The sequence below is a fragment of the Amblyomma americanum genome, chromosome 4, assembly GCF_052857255.1.
Source record: "Amblyomma americanum isolate KBUSLIRL-KWMA chromosome 4, ASM5285725v1, whole genome shotgun sequence".
Taxonomy (NCBI): Eukaryota; Metazoa; Arthropoda; class Arachnida; order Ixodida; family Ixodidae; genus Amblyomma; species Amblyomma americanum.
The window spans coordinates 153,928,686-153,954,430 of record NC_135500.1 but is presented as its reverse complement, the minus strand read 5'-3'; the positions used below and the strand labels follow the sequence as shown (position 1 = coordinate 153,954,430).

The window sequence follows — 25,745 nt, the reverse complement described above, 5'->3', positions numbered from 1 at the left end:
TCCGCGGGAGTTGGTATGAACCATTGAACTGGCTATACGCCAGTGCGTCGCCTCTTGCAGTGGTAGGGGCACAATCATTCATGTCAGTAATTCAGGTGGTCAGTCCGTCATAAAACTAATATCGGTACTGGGAGTGATGGGTTTTGTCCGCCCCACAAGATGGCCCTCAGTCGATGCTGAAGGCGACCTCTTGAGCTCGTGCTTTGACCCGGACTTGTACTCCCGGCCTAGAGCTGTCCAGCAGGGTCTCCCAACTTTACGAGCCTACAAGCTTCTGGAGTTGTTCGGGTGGTGGGTCTGCGGGACAGTCCCAAAAGATGGGCTCCATCGTAGCTCTCTGGCCACATTTTGAGCAATTGGGTTTGACTTCATCTGGGTTGATGTGGTGCATTCTTACCGGGTTTGGGAGAGTATTGTTTTGGAGTCACTGCGAGGCTAATCTCGTCTGTACACCAACGCCACCACCACCAGCCTCCACCACGTTTTACTTAGTGAACTTATACGCCTTTCATAATATAGCGGACCGGGAGGGCAAAATTGCATGCGCTCAACGCTGCTAACACGTACCATCCTCGACAAATAAGGACCGAAGGCTGTAATGAAAGTGTGAACTCTGAAATGAAATAAACTGCGGGTTCATTGCTACGAACGAAGATGATCGGTCCTCTGGAGGACAAAAACAAAAAAAAACCTTTTCGAACTTTCTCCAAGTAATATTGTTCGAAGCAAGCCTCGTGTATTGCTTGCCCTACAGTATAATTTATGACCCGCGGGAGTTATAAGATAGACCGCGTTTCATTACTCCTTCGAACACACGTTGACAAAACATCCGTGATTGAATTAAGAGATGCATGTTCTGAAGTCGTAAGTTGGATCATGTCATGGCAATGTTTGTTTTTTCGAAGTCCTTATCATTCCTGTCCTGCCAAAGTTTGCCTCTAAGTTCGCGGAACGTAATATACCACTGTACGCAGACGCTGACATGAATTCGACCCACGAGGAAAGAGACGAAGGAACCATAGTTTTTCTGAAGTGGTTCTCTGTATCCGCTTGGTTAGAACCTTGTCGTAGAGAAGCCCGTGAAAAGATCCACACACGGCAAAAGAACAGCGAAGGCAGGAGTACCGGTTCGTGCAGTCTGTGCAATGTGGAGATGGCGACATATTGGTCGCAAGGCCGGAATTCCGCTCCTGGCGCAATGTCCGGAGGCCTTTCTACTTTTTTTTTTTGCCCTTCGCGGCTGTACCGAAAAACGGCGGTACATGGCTTCACGTTGGCTTATGGCCTGACAAGAACGTGCTTTTGTTGAAATCTATTTAATCAGTATGAAAAAGGTCCACTCTCAGAGGGGAAAAAATAAAAAGCAAAAATAACATGTTACATATTCCCATCGCTGTTGCCAAAAATTCACCAAATGTTCGCAAATACTTATCGAATACTAGTTCAACACAGAATTTGCCCCTAACGCGTGAGCAATAAATGAGTTGAGCAACTTGATAATGTAGCAACTGCTGTAAGTTTTCACATCGTTTCAAGTCTAACGCTGAATTCGAGGTCAATAAACGAGAAACGAGCATACGAGGTTGCCCCTCGCATCATGAACGTCCATCCTTGTCGCTGCTTCGATGTTTCTCGCGCTGCAGCCATTAAATTTTCCGCGCGGTAAATCATCTGAAAGGAAATCGAAATGCTTCGCGCACCATGGTTTTGAAGTCGCCATTCAGCAGACGGATTAATTCTATCATTGTTCTATAGTCGCCCGAATTCCCACCAAATGATATTGAAATTGTTCATGTTGCTTTGCGAATGTGATGATTGAAGCAAGGCTATTTCACTCGACACAGAATGGAAACATAATTTCTGCATTTCTCAGCGAGCACTCACTGAACACCGCTGTACGTGCTCCTTACCCACTACACAGATGGCGCTAAAGGGGCCTAGGGACGTAATCTGTATCAGTTCATTTTTTTTCGATTCATTCTTTTGTTTCTTTTTGAATGGTAAACAAATCCTTGCATACAAGAACCGACCGCAGAGAAGGTTTGCAAGCTACAGCTCTGACGTCACAACCGCACCGACCAATGGCACGCAGGTCGGCACGCAAGGACGAATAGAAAAGAATGCGATTCCTTGGCCCTGAACCAAGTTTTATCTATACAAAAAGACGAACAGCGAATTAAAAGAAATGTATTTTGTTTCCTTCCCTGAATGCCCATCCTCTCATGTGTCCAGAGGACGCCGCGGTAAACTTCACTTGCAACAGTACAGTTTTAGTACAGCGCATATAGCTACCACTACCGATTATCGCGTAGCGCTCGCCGTCAGTGCGCATGCGCAGATCGCCTTGAGGGCGCCAGATGGCGCCAGGTGTGGACAAGCTTCGCGCACGCCTACCGCGTCGGGACCAATCAGCACGTTCGAAGTGGCGGCGCACGGTACGCGGTAAGCGTAGCGGTACGCGATATTCTAAATTTATCTATTCTAAACGTGTCAGTTAATGTTCAGTCTTTTTGTTTATTTCGGACGATTCTAGCATTTTATTCATTTCATTTCTATTTTGTGTTCCATGGCTAACTACCCTTCATGCTCTTCAGCAACATCGCTCGTATAATCAACTGTACTCTAGTCACCGACTACGCAGCAAGGAGGCTAGCAAGAAATTGAGAAATAGACGGTGCAGTCATGCTGCCCTCACTCGATTGCGTCGTTCAAGAAACGTTCAGTTATACAGCACATCTTATGTGCAACTGTACATACGAAAAGAACTGCTTGTATGAAATTTAGTTGTTTTTCAGAAGCCGATAGTATACATGTTAAAGAAAGCGCACGAATCCCGAATCTTCATTTCTGCACACTCAGCTTCTGCCTTGGTTCAGTGGTTATGGCGCTCGGCTGCTGACCCGAAAGACGCGGGTTCGATCCCGGCCGCGGCGGTCGAATTTCGATGGAGGCGAAATTCTAGAGGCCCTTGTACTGTGCGATGTCAGTGCACGTTAAAGAACCCCAGGTGGTCGAAATTTCCGGAGCCCTTCACTGCGGCGTCCCCCATAGCCTGAGTCGCTTTGGGACGTTAAAGCCCCATAAACCATAAACCTTTGTCTTTTATTGAATCACACCTGAGCCCGGCCTCTGAAATTTATCGGAAACATGGCTTGACCCTCGTGCTTATGAAGTTTGGCAAGACCTTCATGGAGGAAACAGGGCACGTAATAGCCAGTAATATGCGTCCTGTATCATCTACGTACCTTTTATTGTATTGCTACTAAACTCGCGAAGTTTTACTCGATCACTAAATGGAATCATTTCAAACCTGAAAGGTTCCCTTTGTAGTTTGCATATCAGTTTGACGCTCCTTACGCTGGTACTATGGCTCCAGCACATATGACGAAGTGGTGGTGGTGGTAAAGTATTTATGACAAAATAATGAAGACAGAGAAACACAAATGCACCAGCGCAGATCAAGAGAAGTGATTAAGAAAATTTTGCAGTTTAAGTACACTGACATTTGCCCCCGCCACACAGAAACGCTTTTTTTGTGAATAACTTATGGCGCTGACGTCCGCTTACTTGTGCAAAAGGTGAACAATTCATAACAGAGTTCGCAACACAAATGCTAGACACTAAACTACTCCAGTATTTTTTTAAATATAGCCGTTTAAGACTTCAAGAACGCGAACGTGCACGCTTGAGAGCGATGACATGTTACTCTCTTTGTGCAAAACGAAAAGATGACAGTATTTTACATTGCTGGGCAGCTTGTTTCCAAAGGGTTGTAAGCTTTGCTACTGACTTCCCTATGCATGCAAGGCGCGCACACTTAGTCCACGACATCAAAAGTTAATCAGTCACTTACTTTTGTCACGGCTAAGTTGTTCGTTGTTTTCGATTGCAGCATGCTTTTGAAAATTTCAGCTTGTTGCCGAGAGTGGCATCAACGAGAATAAATTCTCAACCGTAGCTGATCTGTACAACACCTATGACAAGAGGTTTTAATATGCCATCTAGAAAAACAAAGACAGAAGGACTACACCAACCAGTTCCTTTTATCTTCAAATCCATGCGATAATACCACGCGAATGCGAATCGAAGCTGTTGTGCGCAGCTGTACACGAGATGACCAGGAAATGTGGCACGCAAGCAAAGAGTAACGTCTTCCTCTCACCGACTACGTTCTTCGTGCTTACCGGGCCTCCAATAATGAAGGTGTTCGGTTACCGTCGCCAAGCTGCACATTACAACTTCTCACCCGCAGAGCTTTCCCACATCCAATGCGTTTTTTTTTCTTCAGGAAAAAAGAGAGAGGTACTGTGGAAGAGAACCGGAAGAAGACAAAGATACAAACTGAAGCTTCGAAGTCTTTTTCCGGAGAGTCATATTCGCTATTTCATCGAATGACTGCCGCCTGCACCGCGACAGAGCCGCGGGAGGCCGGAACAGGCAACCCTGAAAAAGAACAACACATACAAGAAAAGCGACCTTACGCAGATGTGCACGCCACAATCTAGCGAATGAAGACGTTGGGGCACATTCTTACGACGTGATGTCGAAAATCGGCTATACGACCTCTCCCTTTTACATTTTTCCTCCTAGTGAAAACGCACGCACGAACACGCTGTTTTCTACTTATGCTTGATTACCTCCGTATCGGTACAGTAACCTACTTCGAGCGGAGCCGTTCAGGCGTATACGACTCCCCGCAGATACGTGAATAGGGAACCAGCGACGAGAACAGATTAGGGGAGTGGCACAACCTGCGCGCTTGAGTTGGAAAGAGAAAGTAGGGACACACGGGAAAGCGTGTACAGTGCTCCAAACGATCCGCGTGCGATGAGGAAGGGAGGGCGTGGGATGGATGCCGCGCAGAGTACACTTGGGGATGCCGACAGGGAACCGACCCTCATTCTTGCGCACACAGCGCGGCGGGGGAGAAAGAGGAGCGGGGGCGAGAGAAATGGGGAGGCAGGAAGGGAGGAACTTTGGGGAGGAAAGGAACCGAGAAAGAGAAAGGAATAGAGAGAGAGAGAGAAAAAGGAGAAGAGTTCCGCGGAGGTGGGAAAGGGGCTGCAGCGCAGGAGGAGAGCGTACCCGCGCAGCTGTTCGATCGAAGAACCTGGCCCCCGGTGCTTTGCAGCAACGGAGGCGTCGGCGACGTTGCAGCGCAGTCGTTTCGAGAAGCAGCAGCAGCGGCGGCAACGGCCAGCTTCACCCTCTCTCCCTCACTCTCGCGCACGCTCTTCCTCTCGCGCTTGCGCATCCCGGAGGATGCTGGGATTCGGTCGCCATCACGACTCTCCCGACGCATCCCGTGACCCCCTCGTCCACCGCGCCGCGCGCACGCCGGCACGCGTCGTCGACACCTATACACCAACGGCGGCTGCGGCCAGCTGCAGGTTGCCGCCGCCTCTGCATCTGCTGTCGCTGCTACTGCACTCCGCTGCAGCGCGCTGCTACTGCTGCTGCTAGCGCTCGAGAGGTAAGTGGCTAACTTCTGTCCCGCCAAGTTCCTGAATATGCTCGCATCTCGTCGCGGTTCCTTGCACGCGCGGCCGAGCCGTTCGCTCCGCGGCTGGCTGCATTGGCACAGTGGTGGTGGGGGCGGCGGCGGCAGTGGTTGTGGTGCAGTCGTCTTGCAGGTGCGGTGCAGGCGCGAGATGTGCTCAGGCGCTCGCTGGAGCATTTGGGTGTCGCTGTGCTGTTCCCAAGGGCCCTATTAAGTCAGACCACAACGCGCGGGCGCGGAAACCGTCTCATTGCACGCGTAAGTAGAGAAGCCAGCAAGCTAGCACACGCGCCCCGTCTTTGAAATTGTGCACATTGTGCGAAGACGCATGGTCATCTAATCGCCGGGAGTCCGAGGCGCTTTGCCTGCAGTTCTGCGTGCATCTCGTGGAGTCTGCACTTAGCGAAACGAAAACGCACTGTCACGCTTGCGCTGGGATTTGCTCCCTGCCTTTAGGCTCTCGAGATGCTTCTTGCGGTGCTACTGTGTGGCGTACTTGAACTGTTTGCGTTTCTGCAGCGCAACCTCAGAGCCCTTCGGTGGTTAGCGAGGAACGTTGACCTAATGGGACGCAGGCTACGCAAGAACAACAGCACGTCACGTGTTTTTTTCTCTTTGCTTTGCACCTTGCGGGATCACAGGCAGATGTCAGTGCACAACCACGTATGTATATGGTACATGTAGTTCTCTCTACATTTTATTACCATGCTTCGACGACGCTGGAGGCATAAAAACTCTCGCGCAGGGCGAGCTCTGAATAAGCTGGGGATGTAAAACTTTAGGAAGACTCAATAGCTCAAACCGAGGTCTGTGGCGTCTTCGAGGCGCCGTAGCCTAAGGTTGCTGCACTGCTCGCATTTTTCTTTTTATGTTATCGATGGAACGTTTCAGGCGTTTGGCCTTGTTCGGCGGCAGTGCGCACGTAGCGCCTTGGTGTTTGGATATTCATTTCGGAAGTAGAAAGAATGAACGATCTCGAAGGAAATCTGTCCCTCTCTCGTTAGCTCTTGCCGGTGGCTTCGCCACCATGACCACCGAGTGGTGCCCGGAGAAGCAGGCTGCGCAGCTCGCCTCCCCGTCTGCGATGAAATCACATGCATATGAGCTCGCGTGTGCGCGCAAGTCCACGTGCACACCCGTGAGGCTGCGCAGATATTTTTTCTCGGTTATATAAAGTGACGTAACGGAAGTGCTCCGCATGTCGACGTGCTTCGCTTTGCAATGTTATCTTCGGCACCATTGTTGAGACTCACTGCATTTCTTTTCTTACGCGCGAAAGCAACTTGCGGGCTTTGAGAGAAGGCGGAGTCCAGGGATGAAGTATAATTTCCATCACATGCTAACATTACTTCCAAAGCATTATTCCGATGGGCAAACTCTGAGCAAGATCTTGCTATGTGTATAGGATTGCGGTGTGTTTGCGGGTTTGTGCCAAGTGAAATGAATCACTAAAATAAATCAGATAAATATCTGTGACTGGGATTCGAACCGGCGGAGGATGGAACAGGTCAGCTTAGCTGGCCATTGCGCGGGAGCACTAGGCTACCCGCAGCAGAACACACCTCGCGTTGTTGTTGTTGTTGTTGCCTCAGATACGATGGCACATACCCACGTATGGCACACACCTCGCGTTAAACTGCAACACACTCTCGCGCTGTGCATTGCACATAGTCTTGTTCATCAACGAATACTGCTATCAAAATAATAGTCGCGCTGTGAGTTTTGTGGCGGCAATGACAGAGAAATGTGCGCTGTATGCGTTGGCGTGGACAACGCTGAGGCAGAAACACGGCACTAGAGTAATATGGCTGCAGCAGAAACGTGGCACTGGAGCATAAGACGCCAGCGTAGATTAGGTAAACTGGCATTGGCGATGAAGAAGTTGAAGATGCACATAACTGCCTTTAAGCCCGAGGACATCGTCACCATCCCCAACTGGCTCCCTGGGTCGGTGGACCCCTCAATCGCGCTTTCAGGTACTTGTCGGTGATGTCCACCTGCAAAAATCTGTGCTTTCGGACATTTCTTGCTTAGCAGTGCTAAACCGCCAGCCATTTTTTACCTTCAACCCAAATCTCAGCTCAGTGGCGATTTTGTAATTCATTCCACACCGCTATGAACCCGCCTCGGCCGATGTCTGACCTTGTGCTCAACAGCCTGACTAGACAGCCACGATAGCAGTCTATGCTGGCAGTGTCTGCATAGGCCTGTCGTCTGTAGAGGTCGTAGAACCACGAAATAAATGCGGCCGGTACAGAAAACAGCTAAGCATGCGGCAAAGCATGACATGTTTAATGCTACTGTTTGAAAGTCACTCCTTGCGGGACCTTTTCTTCAATCGACTGTCTGAGCAAACTAAAGCCGGAGAGCTTGCAGGTATTTTGCCAACTTCCTCGCTACGCATCACATGCACGCACTGCAGTGACTGAAAACGTGTGCGTCGCAAAGAAACCTTCGTGACGGATCAACTGCGTGTGATGGTCACACCCATAACCAACATATCGTTTCTCCTCCAGCGCCTGTGTCGCACGTGATGAGGTTGTTGGAGACTGCGCAACGAACGCATATAGAACACACGCAGAGCGTCTGTCATACGCGCGCGAGAAGCCGTACACGACACGCCGAGCCAGCTGCGTCGCCAATGGGGTATAAGGTTCAAAACATCGTGCGTCAACACATGGATCAAACTTGTCGTAGCTATTTGTCTCGCTTTTGGGCGATTGTCTTTACCGGCCTACGAAAAGGAATCTTCTTTTTTCACTGATATGGATGTAGGAACAGACACTGGCGGCTGGAAATGGGCAGCTGGTCGCACAAGCGGCCGCGTAAGTCACGTGAGCACTACTAATTCCTCTGTCAACTTTGAAACCACATCAGTAAAAGTATACAACGCACTGGTGTTTACAAAGAATTGGTCAAGCAATAAAGAAAGAAAACAGAAGTTTATGCTCATGTATGAAAAAACTGAAATAAAATAGAATGTGGTTAACGCCTGAGGCTCCTTTAAATGTATCGCGATAAAGTTCCATTGAATTCATTTTTAGCGCGCACTTACTCTCCATATGAATACTTTGTACCGGAAAGGCTTATTAAATTATGTTGCACCATTGCCAGCGCCACAGCCTTGCCAATAATTTGTTTTGTGTGTGTATGCGTAACAAGAGACACGTGTGCCTGGCGCACACGTATAATTTGCTAAATAAAAGATACCATTCATTATCTCAAGGAACAAAAAATTGAAAACACATTTTAAGCATGCTGGGATCAGATTTATGGTCACCATGGAGCAATCACCGACACGTGCTGAGTTGTCCACCACTTTTCATTCCTCCGTTTCCTTTTCATATATTGCTCAATATACAACACCAATTCGCAATGTTTATGGCATTTTTAGCCAAATGCTTAGCCAAATGTGACCCTGAAAAGAATTGGAACCACTGGCCTGTAAAGAGGCCGTTTATTATTAATAATATTATTATCTTTACTTACTTTTTCTCCGCACAACAGGAAGGTTATACTCGAAAGTTATACTTTACAGAAGTTATACAAAATAATTAATAATTGGTTTTTTCGGGAAAGGAAATGGCGCAGTATTTGTCTCATATATCTTTGGACACCTGAACCGCGCCGTAAGGGAAGGGATAAAGGAGGAAGTGAAAGAAGAAAGGAAGAATAGGTGCCGTAGTAGAGGGCTCCGGATTAATTTCGACCACCTGGGGATCTTTAACGTGCACTGACATCGCACAGCACACGGGCGCCTTAGCGTTTTGCCTCCATAAAAACGCAGCCGCCGCGGTCGGGTTCGAACCCGGGAACTCCGGATCAAAAGAAGTTATACAGAAAGTTATATTTCATGCACAATCTCAATCACAGTTCCTTCGCGCTGCAATACTTGTGACAATTTTAATTCTGTATCCTATTTACAGGTGTGACTGCACTCACTTTGAACTACATTGGCCCTATTTACATGACTTTATTATATAGCATACCAAAGATGAGTTTCAGGTAAATCACAGCAGTAAACTTTTCTCGTTTGGCCTGCGGGTCGCTTGAATGGCCTTGAATGCCCCTTACTACAATTTCTGCATCCAGTCTATAGACTGTCCATACTAAACTGTCCACTGAAACTTTTGTAAGCGCAATGCACTCTTTGAACGCGACGGCGATTACGCGGGGGAACCAGACACGCAGCTTCATTTTATTGTGGTCGCTTTAAAATGCTCTCAACTTTACCACGATAGCGCAGGTCACTGGAAAAGGAAAATTCGGTGGCTATCAATTCTACGGCATATTACCCTTCCGCATTCCCAGGGGAGATTTACAATTCTAATTGTGCGCTCCAGTTCGGGTATGCGTGGGTCGACGCGGCGGTCGACGCGTGTGGCTGCGGGCCACTGTGCATTTGCGCGCCGTCTTCATCATGGGAAAGCGCGCCAAGAGCGGATGCGAGCGGCGGCACTGTCGGAACGCGACGCGAGGAAATTGCACCAATGAGGCGCCGGTCGCCGTGCTTTAACCTCCGCTCAGTGCAGCAGCGACGGGAAAGTGGAAAGGGAGAGGCCGGGGGGGGGGGGGGATGACTGCATGGAGTTTGCTGGAGCAGGAAGTAAATTGCTACCGCATCTACAAAGCTTCTTGTATAGCAGTTTGGCATTTTGACAGTGGTCTGCAGGCGCAGACATTACCTCCAGTAGGACGCAGTAGGGAGAGGAACTTCGGATATTAGAGAGCCTCAGTGTGTCTGGGAGAGAACCTTAGAGTTCATAAGAAAATTCAAGAACATAGAGCTTTACAACACGAAGGTGACATTAGCGGGAACTCTTAAAAAACAGCGAACCAGGAAGTGACTTCTCGTACAAATATACCACGTATATGCCGATGTCTTGGAAACGTCGGCCCACATAGGTATTTGATTTCTAATTAACCCTGCTATGCTCGTGTGTAGTTCCTTGCTGTGGGCGGGCATGGCTGTAGGGGTGAACCTGCTTGGTGAGGAAGCTTTGTCATACCACGTGATGCGCTATGCACATTTACGTGAATCTCACCCAAAATAACTAAATTTCTTATCAATTCAGCACCTTATTCGAAAAGGCGTGAGAAGAATGATGCTTCTAGAAAAAGGAAAATACTTGGTAAAAAGTTTGCACCACGCTAATTCTTGACAAATGATCGTTGACAGCCGTCTTATGAAGCGTTTTTTTAACATTGCTTTGGCCTGCACTTGTGCATGGTCACTAAATGGTCACGAGGTACAGCGCAGAAATGTGGACGATGTTAAGCACTCCTTATGTTGACAATCATGGGATCGAGCTCCCAAGTTCATGGTACAAAAAGATGCAAAAAAAAGATGATACAAAGTTGCAGAATGAGTGGTCGCAAATGTCTATCAACGAGAGGATCAGATGAATGACTTGAATGTATGCGATAATCAGTAAAGAAACAGATTTGTACCGTGTTCGCGCTTCGTTTAATTTACTTTTTTTGCTACGCGGATCCGAAAAGTGAATCCTGACCTAGTCACTGAAACAGCACAGTTCCCCGTCTGGGTATAATAAGAAAAAAAATTGCTGCAGGGCGCAAACTTTCTTAAATTACAGCACGCTCCTTTGCGGCGTATAGATTACCATGTGTCATGCTGAAGGAGTCGGCAGTGAGGCACCATAGTACAACATCGTGCGCATAAACAAAATATAAAACAGGCGCTCACTCTAATGATACGGCGAGTGATCACCGCTAGCTGGTTAGCGAAATGACTGACGAAACGTTGACGCATTGCATAACGAGGTCAGTGATGGCTTCTGCGATGACGGTGGTTGTATTAAAAAATGAGAATGGGCATTACTGTGTTAGACTACAGCATTTGTTGGCTAGGTGCACAATCCGTTTTTATAGCATCCTGGCTGTACCTTTTTTGTGGTCAGAGAAATGAGTGGATATAAGCATAATCGATTTCGCGTTCCACTGTGTGCTGTACTACAGGTCAGGTCGACGCACCTGTTCAGTGACTGCATTTTATTGTTTTCGAGAGTGATGTCCCCTGACGCGACGTTAACCATGAATTGCTTCTGATTCATGACGTCGACTTTGAAGTCGCGCTGCGAAGGACGACTGGCGAAATGTGATCAAAACCGGGGAGAGAGGACTTGAATAATTTGAGGTAGTTTTCCTGACAGGCGTTTCGAAGCGCTTGACGGCGCACGTTACTCGATGACGATTAATGCAGCACGAGGCATGGACAGTGTTCGCTGGTTGGTCACGGGATCAATGGCGAGTCATTGACGTAGGCACGGGAGGCCGACGTCGACAAGTATACGCTAAGCCGAGGTATGTGGGCTAAGCCAGCTATAGCTGTAAAAAAGGGAAGACTGAAGACGTAAACGGCTGAAACGCTGCGACGCGACACTTCGACTGCTAATGGCCTATGCGCAATTCGTCGAGGATCGCACCGTATACTCGTCCGCCTGCATGCAGTGTAATCCGTCTCAACGGCAGTAGCGATGAAATGCGACAATGTTTCTTTCGTGCCTGGTTGGCTCTCACCAAGCTTCGGCAGTTTTTTGTCGCCTAGCCGGAGTTGTAGGTTGCTCTTAGAACTATACTGACAACACTGCGGGCCTTGTTTGTGACAACACTGTTCCTGTATACATATGCAGGATGTTTCGCCTGAGATTTTACACATTTTTTAAAAATAGGCTTTTTGAGTTAGAAGAGCGATTTTTGCGGCACAGCACTGTCAGCGGTGTAGTACATCATAATACAGCTAAGACATGTTAACTAGCAGGATGCTGAACTAGTATTGAATAGTTAACATTTAATATTACTGTTAGGCTCCTTAAAAAGGGAAGCCGAAATGAATCGGGCAATTACCGTCCGGTGACTATCTTACCTATATTTTCTAAGCCACTTGAAAAAATAATACGCTGTAGGCTTGTAAATTTTGTTCATCAATGTGAAATAATAACGAAACACCAGTTTGGGTTTAGGAAGGCTATGTCTATAGAATTAGCTCTGCTTCACCAGAAAGAGTATATTTTAACACAGTTTGAACGCAAGGCAATAATACTCAGCCTATTTGTCAATTCTTTCAAGGCATTCGACCTGGTGAATCATGATGTTCTGCAGCAGAAGCTGGACTTTTACGGTATACGAGGATGTGGATTAGAGTTATAGCAATCATATTTATCTCATCGATGTCAAGTAGTCAAAATAAGCAACTCGCGATCACGAGTGCTGCCACTGCCTTGTGGTGTTCCACAAGGCAGCATATTGGGCCCCTTGCTATTTAACCTGTATACAAATGACATTGTTAACATTAATCAGAACGCCAAATTTATTATATACGCAGATGATACCAGCATATTTTTTTCTGGTAATAACATCGATAAACTTATCACTGATTGCAATGATACCATAGTCAAACTGCAGCAATGGTCCTTATCCTGTTACATAAAGATTAACGAAAATAAAACAAAAGCAGTTGTCTTCCGGCCGAAAAATAAACCTTTTCCTCCTCATGCCGATATTGTTTTAAACTCTCATCCTGTTGACATTGTTGACCAGTTTAAATGTCTAGGCGTTATATTCACTGACAATCTGTCCTGGGAATCGCATGTGAATTTTGTATTAGGCAAACTTGCTCGAATAACCGGTGTAGTCGGTCGTCTCCGATACATGCTTTCTATTAAAACAAAAAATATTGGTCTATAATTCTCTTCTCTATCAACACGTCAACTATTGCCAACTTGTCTGGGGCACAACTAGTTTCTCTAACACACAAAAAATATTCCATATGCAAAAACGGTATCTACGCCACGTGTACAATGCTGGTTATAATGCAACCACTGCATAATTCTTTCACAGGGCACATGTTATTACAGCTCACAAGCTGTACCGCTACCATTTTAGTGCTAGGTTTAAATATGAAGTGAAAAAAATATTCATAGCCTCGATGCCTTGGCACATTTAGAAAGAAATTAGAAATGTCATAATACTAGACGTGGAGAAAACTGGAAGGTTGCTGTACCGCGTTTGAATTCTGGTATGGAGCGTTTGTGTTTTTCTCTGCCATCTCTTTTAAACTATTATCACTCACTGAATTTTGATTTATTTAGCTGTTCCACTGTTACACTTAGAGACCTGTTTGCTCATTGACTAACGTGATTTCATATATTCTGGTGTTTGTTTTATCTAGCTCAGGAATTTTTCTTTTCTTCTGCATATATCAAGTGTCTTGATATGCTTATCGCTTGTTCATTGTTTTGTGCTGACGGTGTTTGATTGATCTGGCTCAGGACTTTTTGTTTTATTTTGCTTTGATCAAGTGCCTTGATTTGTTTATCGCTTGTTTATGCTCTGGTGCTGTCTAGACGCTGCCTTATATATGGGTCTGCGGACTCGTCAAGCTGCCAAGTGGCAGCTTTTTTTCTGTAGCCCCTCCATCTGTAGCACCTGATGGAAAATAAAGATTTGATTTGATTTGATTTGAATTACCACGAGGTGTGTAGCACACCTTAAGTAATATTAATATGTTTTTAGAATTTCGAAAATACTATTACCCTCAGCGCTGTGGCCCAACAGGTTCTGACTCTTTCGACTAGTTACGTGGGGCTACAGCACCGAGGACAACCGCCGAAAAAATGCTCTTCTAAATAAAAAAGACTAATTTTAAAAGGTCTATAAATTCCTGGATGAGACACCGTGTATATCAATCGCTTGCTTTTGCGTTCTCTTTTCCCCCTTGACAGCGAAGTAGACGAATAAAGGACACGTGCCGCATGCAGTGGCATCAACCTGAAAACACTGAATTCCACTTACGTACGGCAGACGTTTGATAAGCTAACATGCGCCAACAGCAACTCAAGTATTTAGACATTTCGTAAACGTCAGACGCGTGTCAGGATAACCCTTCATGCGGCCCGAACACCCATTCAGCTTGCAAGGGAGGGCACCGGTCATGAAGTGCTGTCGTCGCTATGGTTCAAAAGGTGAGGGAGAGAAGGTACAGGGAAACATACTTTCCTTTGTTTTCCGCTTCGCGCGCGTGAGCCGATGAGCACAAAAAAAACACTATAAACGAAGTAAGAAAATAAAGATGAAAAGATCGGACACACGTGGTCTCTGCTTTCAGAGCAAGTGCTCCGAACTTTGTCTTCCACGCGCTCGCGGCAACCAGCCACCCGCTGTTTTCTAGGAATGAAACAGCGCTGGACGCCTTAGACTTTTGCCCTGAAAGTGCGACACAGCGGAGACGTGAAAGGACCGTATTGCGAGTCAGCTGCCAACTTGCCGGCACTTACGCAACAACAGCCGCGTGCGCTTGAATGGCGCTTGCAACTTCGCGAGTGACGCGTGTCTTAGTTCAATGGTCGGCTGACTGACAATGATAAAATAAAACAAAAACAGAAATGGCTACGTAGGGTTCGAAATGGTGGAAACGACCGCACCCCTCGTGTGACCGGGAGAAACAGAGCTGGAGAGAGGGAAGCTCAGGCTTTACCTCTCTGGATTTTACATTGCTCGCTTCTCTGCAAAGAATATTTTCTGTTTTTGCTGAAGTTTTAACGTTCGCCGCTGGTGCATTCGTTTATTTTTTTGCTCAGTGCTGGTTGTACACTCAGGACATCATGCAGTAATGCTTAGATGTTTCGAACTCGCTTAATTCGCGCGTCTGGTTTGTTACAACTACTGCTGTAGTCCCGTCAAAGTGAAACGAATTGAAAATGCTCGCCTTAATTTAGAGTTTTCGAGTTCTATTTGCAAGTGTCGCTCGCTGGGTCGGTCAGTCGGTCGGTTGGTCGGTTGGTCGGTTTGTCGCTCGCTCGCTCACTCACTCACTCACTCACTCACTCACTCACTCACTCACTCACTCACTCGCTCGCTCGCTCGCTCGCTCGCTCACTCACTCTCTCACTCACTCACTCACTCACTCACTCACTCACTCACTCACTCACTCACTCACTCACTCAATCGCTCGCTCGCTCACTCACTCACTCACTCACTCACTCACTCACTCACTCACTCACTCACTCACTCACTCGATCGCTCACTCACTCACTCAATCGCTCGCTCGCTCACTCACTCACTCACTCACTCACTCACTCACTCACTCACTCACTCACTCACTCACTCACTCACTCACTCACTCACTCACTCACTCACTCACTCACTCACTCACTCACTCACTCACTCACTCGATCGCTCACTTAGAGGACGCCAGCATCATAATAAGAAACTTGAAACGTGTTAAGGGTCGCACAGAGATTTTTGCAAAATGAAGACAAGTTATTAATTGTACTTGGTTTAGAAGCGCCTTGAAACGACGCTGAAGTTTTGTTTGTTTGTCTCCGAGATTTGCCTGTTACTTAAAAAATAGCTGGTGTGTTCGATGGTAGAGACGCGGTGCTTGGTGTGATTCGTGACTATAACGCGCTGTTTCGGTTGTCTTTCATTCATTGAAGCAGTAATGGACATACTCTGTTCTCATGTTTCGCAAAACAGGCAGCAATATGTGACGTTTGTCTTCCGCGAAGGCAAAGCGGCAGCGCTGTCATAGGTTTAGTCAAGTGTGGCGATACATTACGGGAATCCAATCATTAGCGACTGAAATATTTTACCAGCATTCTCAAGTTCGAAAAATAGATCGCCACAACGTATTGTGCATGACGAGCTGAAGTGGAGAGTTTCCCTTCGTCCCTGCGCGCAGTTCAATTCGCAGCATTCCAGCGGTTCCTCATTGCGCGTGTATGTGTCTCAGTAGACAGATCATTTTTTACTTTGCCTCTATCGAGCTGCGATCGCCGTGGCCAGATGTCGGAGAGACGACCTGTTCGACCGACTGGCTTCTCATCGACGTCGAGTAACAGCGAAAGTTTAAAGTAGAGTCGCTGTCGAGGACTTCGATGAGAACCAATTCTCTAATCCTTGTGCTAAATTTTTAATCGTTATTTATTGCTTTTTAAACGTTAGCTCACACAGTACAGTGAGTGATATAAACCGGCTTACACTGTGTTTCGACCGAGATAAGCCGTATAAACGGCGACCTGGTTTTGATTGCTTCAGTCAGAAACAGTTTCGAGGAGCAGTGAAGCGTTGAAAACAGGGAGCATGCCAAGGTTGCGGATTTCGAAACTCAACCTTTCAACTCAGTGAAGCCGCCCCGCGAAGATCGAGTCATTCTTGAAACTGTCGGGGAGGTTGGACTTTTTAGACAAAAAGATTTAGAAAAAGAGTTGCAGCAGACTGAGTGTACGTGATGTGCCGCAACGTCAAGGCAACGGGGCACTGGTGAATCGCGCCGCCCTGTAGAGCACACGGTTTTCCAAGCCCGGGAAATCTCGAACTCTGAAGGGTAGAGCTACGACTGCGAGCCTAGTTTCCGCTCCGATTCTTCATGGCTTTTTGAAGTGCCGTGTAGAGCGCGACTCTCGAGTGACTCGCTGGCATTGCACAATGCACCTCTTTTATTCGCGCAGTACTTCTATGTGCGCATGTGCTCTTTTATGTTCTTGGCCGTCATTCGTGCGACTTCGCTTTTTTTCACGTGACGTTATGTTCATTGCTTTTGTTTTCGGTTCTTCATGGATTTCTGCAATTCAAGCTGACCGGCACGGCGTCTCTCCCCATTAGGGCTCACCTATTCACCTGCGCTCCTAATTTTTTGTACGTGTGGTATTTCCGTTTATTAATTACGATAACCATGAGCACCGATTCATGCTTTAGTAGGTGAATTGTAATCGCCCTTTGTTGGTGTATGTGTAGTACTCAATGACAGCTTCGTCGCATGCAGTGCTTTTTCGCGACTGCCTGCCGAGTCAAGATTGTCATAAAGGTTTCACCTGTTCCTTTTGCTAGCAGATAGGTCAGAGACCATTCAGAAGTTCCTAACCTCGTTCGTGTCAGTCATACCTGCCACCATTTGCGTGTTAGTATGTAGCTGAATTGAGTTGAAGTTTATTTGCATCTTATCACACACTCTAAACAGAAAAGAGTCAAGAGGGGAGTAAGCTGTCCTCTAACGCACCCTTTTATGAAAGGGAGTGTGCTAGAAGACAGCTTACCCTCCTTTTACTCTCATTTAGGCATATCCGTGTTTACAGTGCATGACACTGCAATCGCGAGGAAAAAGCTCTCTCAAGGACAACTCGACAATGCCGCGCTCTCCCATAGTGGCATCACGCAACAGTGGCCAAGCAACTCAGTGGCAAAAACAACAACTGAAACAGCAATGACAGAAATAACGTATTCACAAAGAATATGAATGAATGAACTTTATCCCTCGTCATAGCGAGTGGAGACTGGGACTGACGAAAGGTCCCAGCCCCCTACAGTAGACAGTTTCGACAGCAGAGATAACAGAAGTAAATAGACATAAAAGGCAAAAGTACGGAATTTACTTAAGTGCACACATATTACACTTTTGCGTAATACACCTTACACAGCCACAATGTACACATAACACAACTGCGCTCTATATTCATTTTGTGAACGGATATACGTGCATACAAACAAACAAAAAACAGAAAAGGAACAGAATGACAGTGATCAAGAAAAGGAAATAGGTCGGCATACGGCGCGACAGAGTCAGATGTAAAGAAAGAGTCAAAGCTGGCCAAATAACTGAAAGCAAAGAATACACAAACAATTTAAGTTGACGAATTAAGTTAACGAGCCTTGCTATCAGGTTCCCAACATCACGATTAGAGGCGCGCGATGTATGGAGCACGGAGCCCTTCCGGGTCCCAGTTACCGGCAAGCAGCACACCAAACAGACGCTAAACACCTACCGCCTTTCGGCAAGCCTGCATGCGCCCTCTCTCGGGTAATGCGTGGTGACGAGCGTTGGCGAACAAGCAATAACCGGCAGCGACACATAGCGGATCCCTCCTCCCGCTCCCTCCAACGGCGTGTCTGGTTTCGTCGTCAACAGTGCGACTGGGGCTCTGAACTCTTCGCCGGTTAAGGCAGGGACGGTTGGGAGGAAAGCGTGAGTGATGGTGCGAATAATATTGACTAGCGTGTGAGCAGCTGAAGGAGGGAGCAGAGCTAAGTGGGCAGTGGTGTCCCGGGGGCGGTTCGATTTTGGCAGGCCCCGGTTGCGTCACAGGTCGAAGAAAAATGATGCCAGTGGGGCGACGTGCCTGGGCCGTATAGGCACGGGCGAATAAGGAACTGCCGTTGGTTTCTTGATCAGCGTAGACGTTCGCGTTAAGCCGAGCAGAAAAGCATAACTACGTACGTACACCTCTACTGGTCCTATACTGGTTGCCTTAAAAAAAAGAAAAAGAGAAGAAGGTGCCTGTGCAGGTGATCAGCTCTGCTACTGCCAACGAACGCGCAGGATAATTATTTCCAGTGGTTGAACAGTGTTCCATGTCTTTCCGTTGTCGAAGCGCTTGATGAAAGACGAATTAGAAATAAGTGCACCATCAGAGGGAAATAAACTCATGGTACTCGTGTCACAGTGCTACAAAATTTGAGCTTAGTGAGCGGGCTATCCGCTCCGCTTTGGTTTTTGTTGGCGTTCACATATATTAACACAACATGCCACGTATATGAAATGAAGAAGCAGTTGTTGATCATAGTCGAAAAAAAGGAAAGACGCGTTGAGACCCGTTCGGGTTTCGGCTGCGTTTTTATGGAGGAAAAACGCTAAGGCGCCCGTGTGCTGTGCGATGTCAGTGCACGTTAAAGATCCCCAGGTGGTCGAAAATATGCCGGAGCCCTCCACTACGGCACCTATTTCTCTTTATCTTTCACTCCCTCCTTTATCCCTTCCCTTACGGCGCGGTTCAGGTGTCCAACGATATATGAGACAGATACTGCGCCATTTCCTTTCCCCCAAAAAACCAATTATTATTATTATTATTATTATTATTATTATTATTATTATTATTATTATTATTATTATTATTATTATTATTATTATTATTATTATTATTCAATATGAACAGGGCAGGAGCGGTTATGCATCCGATTAAATGAAGAAGCAGTCACTGATCATAGCTCAGAAAAGGACAGGCGGGTTGCGAAACGTCTTTCCTTTTTTTGACTATGCATGGTCAGTGACTATCGGTTCACCATGCCTCATCAGACTGATTTCCGTCGAACTGTCGACTACACGAGCACGCCGCCTAACCTGAGGAGTGTACACATGCGCCACTGTGGACCACGGTGCGGGATGCCTGAGATTACAGGTGCCGCATAGAACATGGTCAAAGTTAGGGCCAACCAAGAGGCCTGTGAATCCAATGTCTTACGTTGGATATGAATGAATGTGTATTCTCCCCAGTTCATTGCAGGGACTAGGCCTCAGGCAAAAAAGGTTTAGTTTATGGGGGTTTAACGTCCCACAGCGACTCGGGCAATGAGGGACGCCGTAGTGAAGGTCTACGGAAATTTCGACCACCTGGGGACCTTTAACGTGCACTGACATCGCACAGCACACGGGCCTCAAGAATTTCGCCTCCATCGAAATTCGCGTCTTTCGAGCCAGCAGCCGAGCGCCGTAACCACTCAGCCACCGCGGCGGCTTCAGGCAAAAAAAGCGGCGGAACCACCGAGAAAAGTGTTTTTGAGGTGGCTGTGGTACCAAATTCAACAAAGCTTCCAAACCAGACACCATGACTATATGCGATATACATGACAAGGCCTTTCAATTGGCATGCGAGTAAAAAGATTTCGCATGAGAATGACTTAATTTACTATAGTTGGTTGGTTTGCGGTGTGTGGGTGCTGAACACGATTCCACGCGTTCGACCCCAGTCCAGGAGGTGAAACTTAAACACAAGCAAAATGCTAAATCGCCTTTGTATACTGCAGACGCGGTGCATTTTAAGGAACCCATATGATTAAAATTATTCTGGAGACTTCCACTGCAGCCTGCGTACTGATCCGAGCTTTTCTTTGCAATAAAAAATCAATAAAGCCAGTTGATAAACCGGTCTAACGGCCGAACGACTTACCAATAACTCAGTGAAGTATTAAGGAGCTCCTGCAAATGCTACAGAGGTGTATTGACAGCATAAAGGGCCACTTCACCCGCGATGTGAACTAATAGATTGCGCACCTGAGCTTTTTTTTTCTTGCCTATTCTGTTTCAGAACCTTATGGACAAAGATAGCAGCTGTTTTTACAGCACTGGAACCATTTTTTTTTTTGCTGAATGGGGCAAACTACTACCGTTACTCAGAGAAATATCAGAACATCTCATTACACACGTTTACAAGACATATATCGCAGTAACGTCATTATGGTAATACATTGAGACGGGTAGGTGCTTTTCAGATGGAATAGATAAAGTATTCTTGTAGTTTATAGGTTGGCAGCTGCTCTAGATTCCCAAGAAGAAAATTCCATCAACGTATTTGAGCCGTACTCTTCACTAATCAATACGACGCACTCATACCGCACAGAGTCACGTGTATTCCGGTTCGATCCCTTCTTTTCCGGACCTATTTACGGGCGCGATCACGGTAGTGCCTCGTTCATTATGTACGCCGACCGAATTAGCTTTTCTTTATATACGACGAAATTCGGCGCGCGCACCTCATTCGGTAAGGCCGGCCTGTATACATCCTCTCGGCGATAAAGTCACCGCGAGGTTCGCGTAGCGTGGTTTTGTAACACCTCATCAAGCTCGCGCTTACGGTCTGACCGTCCGTCGCTCCCCATCCGCCTGTAGGGGGCGCTACGTGACACGGCGCTGCAGAAGACGCCTTCGCAACCGGCTGGAAGAGCTCCCTACCTTTTTTTCTTCCCCTCCTAAAGATCAGCAGCGGGAATGGCGCGCACGTTATTCGATAAGACAACCTCTGATCTTCACCGCTGCGCGTACGCAGATAAATTTATAAGCGCGTTGCGCTGGAACGGGTCACGTTTCTGCGCGAAACGAAGCGCTCGCCTTCCACTAACTATGAAAAGAGATAGAAAGAAAAGGAGGGAAAGAGAACGCGCTTTCGTAAGCGGTGCCGGTCTCGCAGTGGGAGTGTGCTGCAGCGCCTTGGAGTGCTGCTATCCTGCGTACATGCACGCGCGCATTGGCGGACGTTACGTAAAGAACACATTCGATCTGCGCAGCAGACACGGGTTTCCCTCTCTCTAGATTATGCTCCTCCTCCTCCTCCTATCGCTGGCTCCGGGCAGCGGTGCCTGTGCTGCATTAAAGGTGACTCGCGAATGGCAACATTTTATTCCGTCAGTGGGTGTCAGTTTTCCCCTTACCTTTCGACTATGTGGTTCGTATACGTGAACAAAATCGGCGAGGGAGGTAGGAAAGCTACATCTTGCAACGTTGTGCGCTTACGGCTGTCGCTAGCCTTCCGAGTGAGTGACCAAATGTCACGGTAGCAATCGTAAACGTTAATAAATGTTCTTCCACATAAAATAGGTATTTACATTGCAATATATTTCTGTTGAGTTGACCTTGCGTCCGATTGGCTTTCTGTCTAGCTTGCTGAATCGATTCAGCAAAGTTTTTCCACCTAATTTTTTTTTAGAGTGGGCAAGCCAATCAACTTTGCGGAGTATGGTCTTGCTTATAAGTTTATATTTTCCTTCGGCCTCAAATCTGGGCACCGTTCCGTGAAAAATTTTATGCACTGCAAGCCTATCTTTGCGCGGCGAGTGGGAGTTCGTGGGGGCGCAAATGCTGGTGCGTTAATAGCAGGCAACCTCCTATTACGCATTCAGTCGCCTTTGTGGTAGCTGACTTTGTGCGCTGGCGGTCTGCTGATAAAGCACCCCAGCGCGACGGGCTTTGAGGGGCCGCGTTGATTGGTATGGAAAGCGGCGCTTATCAGAATCCGCCTGAAGTGAGACGGACGACGGAGGAAAAAAAAGCGCGTACTGGCGCGTACACGTACGAAGACTGGAATAACGGATGTGCGCTCTGCCTTTTTATTTTGGATAAGCCTGTTGAGTTCGGTGACAGGTTTACGTGAACGTTGGGGCCGATGTCGTCGCAGCGTGAAGCCCGAGAAAAATCTTTGTCGCCGGCTACGCAGTCTAAGAGCGCGAAAACGTACGCAGTTATCGCTGGCCAGTTGCTGTCATTAACAATCATGCATTAAACACATGGCGTAAAGGTATGCTCATTGATCTGTTGTGGGACTGTACGTCCGCCATACACTTTCGAGCACGTATTAGAAAGTCCTACTTGGCGTTCGTCGTTGAGTGTCGTCCCTTCTGCTATCATGACTGTCCAGGATATCGGCGCCTGGAACTAATAAAAAATTAATGTCTATTAGCCAGATAATGCGCCATTTCCTTTCCCCCAAAGCCAATTATTATATTATTATTATTATTATTATTATTATTATTATTATTATTATTATTATTATTATTATTATTATTATTATTATTATTATTATTATTATTAGCTCAGCTAAACCAGGATATACAAAGCGAAAGCGACATTGAGGTTTCCACTGACCAACGGAGCCGGTTGTGCGCATTTCCTTTCGTGAAAATTAACGGTCTTTGCAAAGTTGTCAACGGCAATGAACTCTATGAACGCCGTCGGCTCACATGTTTTGTTTGATTTTTGAGGAAAGGAAATGGCACAGCTGTTAACAGTATCACATATCTCGGTTGACACTCGAACCGCGCCGTAAAGGAAGGGGTAAAGGAGTGAGGGAAAGAAGAAAGAGAAAACTGAAAGTTGGATTTTCGAGGAAAGGCGCGGCGCTGCACAGCGGCGGAACACCTGTGGCTTGGTGCTACTAGCGGCGGATGCGCAGTTGTGACTAGAGAGCGAGAGAGAGAGAAACTGCGCCGTGCGTGACGTCACTCGTGCTCCGACATACGCCGGCTCGCGCGAAGCGCGGTGTTGACTAGCGTAGTGAAGCTTTTCGCTTAAAAAAAAAAGTCATGTGCGAAATGTTTTAGAGTTGGAACCAATGTGGCAAGCGAAAACTGAGCTCTGAAGTTCATGTCTAATGAATTGTGTGAACTGAACCGTTTGGAGTGCGCTTGTTCAGGCCGCTGTACAGGCGAAAATTAAAAATGTTGGCGCAATTTATAAGGCTATTATATTGAAGTCGGAGCTTAGGCACTACTTCGGGGAGCCCTCGGCAATGATAGAGGTTCGTGAGGCCCCGCTTACCACCCGCCGCACTGTTCAGGAACACGTTTGCATGAAACGAACCGGCCATACGACCATAAGCATAGTGAGGAGGTATATGAAAGAGCAAAGCGGGGTATCAGCCATAGGCTGATGCTCAGGCAAAGTACGCCACGAGAAGAAACTATATATCGCGATGACTATTAACGACTGCAGAATCAAACTGCATGTCTTCGTCGCGCAGCTTCTGTGCAGACCTTGGGCGCCCCACCGTTTCATATTTATGCGAATGGATCCGAAACTCGCTTTCGGCTATGAACACGTTCAACTTTGTATATTGCAAGATTACATCTACCAGTGACAATAAATCGAAACTAAATTTGAGTAGTTATCTATAATAATTAGACGGTGGTTGCCGCTGAAATGCACGCCGTGGAGGTAACTCTCTAAATTTTCTAGGCTGTTTTTTTTTGGGGGGGGGGGGGGGGTGTTTGCGGATAAGACAAAACTCAAGGTGACTGAAACTTTTGTGCCTATATCAGAGTAACTTAAAAATTAAAGACACTGTTCTTACTAGGCGCGCCCAGCCTACAACATGAACGAAAGTATCTAATCTTATTTTACAAACTACGTGAGGACATAGACTTGCTTTATTTTCCTTTGTGTTCATAGCACAGGGGACAGCAGTTGAAGCGTAAATAGCTCTCTTTATGTTTGTGCATTCTTGTTTCTTATATCAACCTGCCACAGATCCATGCAAGGCAGCAGTATGTCAAAATAAATAAACCAGTGTCTTGACCCCTTGAATTCTCGGCCGGGCTACTGGTTATTCATTGTTCATGATATAGCCCTAAAAGTAATGGTAACTGAACTTAAATATAAATTCAGGGAAATGCAGCTGCATAAAAACATTTCTACAGACGAAAAACACAACAGATTTTTTGTTGTACTTTTGGACACAAACTTGTAGTAAAAACTGAAATTTTTGTAGTAACAACACACTTTCATGTAGCACTGCGCTGCCCTTTGCCACAGCGACGGTGCAGAAAAGTACTACAGAAAAACACTACAATAATAGAAAAAATTGCCGTTAGGCCTAAACGACCAAATATTACTTGGTATTTTTGGGCACAATTCAGTCTTTTTTTTTTCGGCTGGGTAAGGAACAACTTTCCTAAGCTGGACATAGAAAACTGGCCCTACCATGACAAACCGGATTCTAAACGCTAACATTGAATGGATTCCGTGTTATTCGTCTTTAAAGTCAAGTTCCGATAGGATCGCTCACAGCCTGCTACAAAACAGCACCACAGGGCAATACATACCCAAAAATTTTGTTAAAAAAAGCATTTTTGAACGAGACGAGTTTATACGAACGCATTTTTTTTTTTCAAATTTTGTAAGACTGCGCCATAACAATCAATACATCTGCCGATCTCCCGTCGGCAGGCATGCATTTTTTGCTTATTAACGCTTTTGCTATCATCGAAAGCGTTCCCCATTGATTTTTCTATAGTAGCCTTAACTGCTGGATGCGAGCGTTGAAAACACTAGAAAAGAAAGATTTTGCTACATACCAGACGACGGACCATCATATTCAATACTTCTATACAAGTACCTCACAATTTTTCAATGTTCAAAATTTTTGCCCAAGGATGTTGGACATGGAATGGAGACATCTGCAGTTGCTGCGTACGCTGATCAATCGGTTCGAACCGCTCAGGGTGAACACCTGCCGAGGCGATGCCGTGCTGCGAAGGGAGCGGCGACGGCGGGCCCTTGTCCCCGCTGCGGCGCGGCGCGGAGCGGCTCTGGATAGGCCGCACTCCCGGACTGCAGGCGTGGCCCAAGCGCTGCATCCTCGTTTCCATGGTGTTCGTGGGCTTCTCGCTGGCCGCCGGCATCCGCAGGTCGTTCGTCGAGGCCGCCTACAGCATGCAGAGGGAGGCCCACTGGAAGGTATGCGGACGCCCATGATGGGACGATATATGAGCAAAAAAAAAAATGAGAAAGGTGAAAAACCAGAAAGGGTTGTGTGCCCTCTGCCTGCAGCTGATGTATACGGAAAGATAGAACTAGAGGTGAGAAATACGTTTGCTGTTGCCTTCCCCTACTCTTGTATTATGCCACTATTTAAGTAGAGATGGCAGAAAGGGAAGTTGACAGGGGGGTGGGGGTGTATTCAAT

At 46.8% G+C, this 25,745-nt stretch overlaps 1 protein-coding gene across 2 annotated transcripts in view; it reads left to right on the top strand.

The window, feature by feature from the left end:
• LOC144128538 (vesicular glutamate transporter 3-like) overlaps positions 1-25,745 on the top strand; it is a 70,850-nt gene that overhangs the window by 23,736 nt on the left and 21,369 nt on the right. Inside the window, exons 1-2 of one of the 2 annotated variants that reach the window (XM_077661991.1) lie at positions 5,317-5,473; positions 25,282-25,517. In XM_077661991.1, coding sequence (XP_077518117.1) covers positions 25,302-25,517 — 216 coding nt within the window. In that variant the 5' untranslated portion in view covers positions 5,317-5,473; positions 25,282-25,301. Of the gene's footprint in view, positions 1-5,316; positions 5,474-25,281; positions 25,518-25,745 lie in introns of those variants that run through there. The other variant, XM_077661992.1, reaches the window with a different exon arrangement.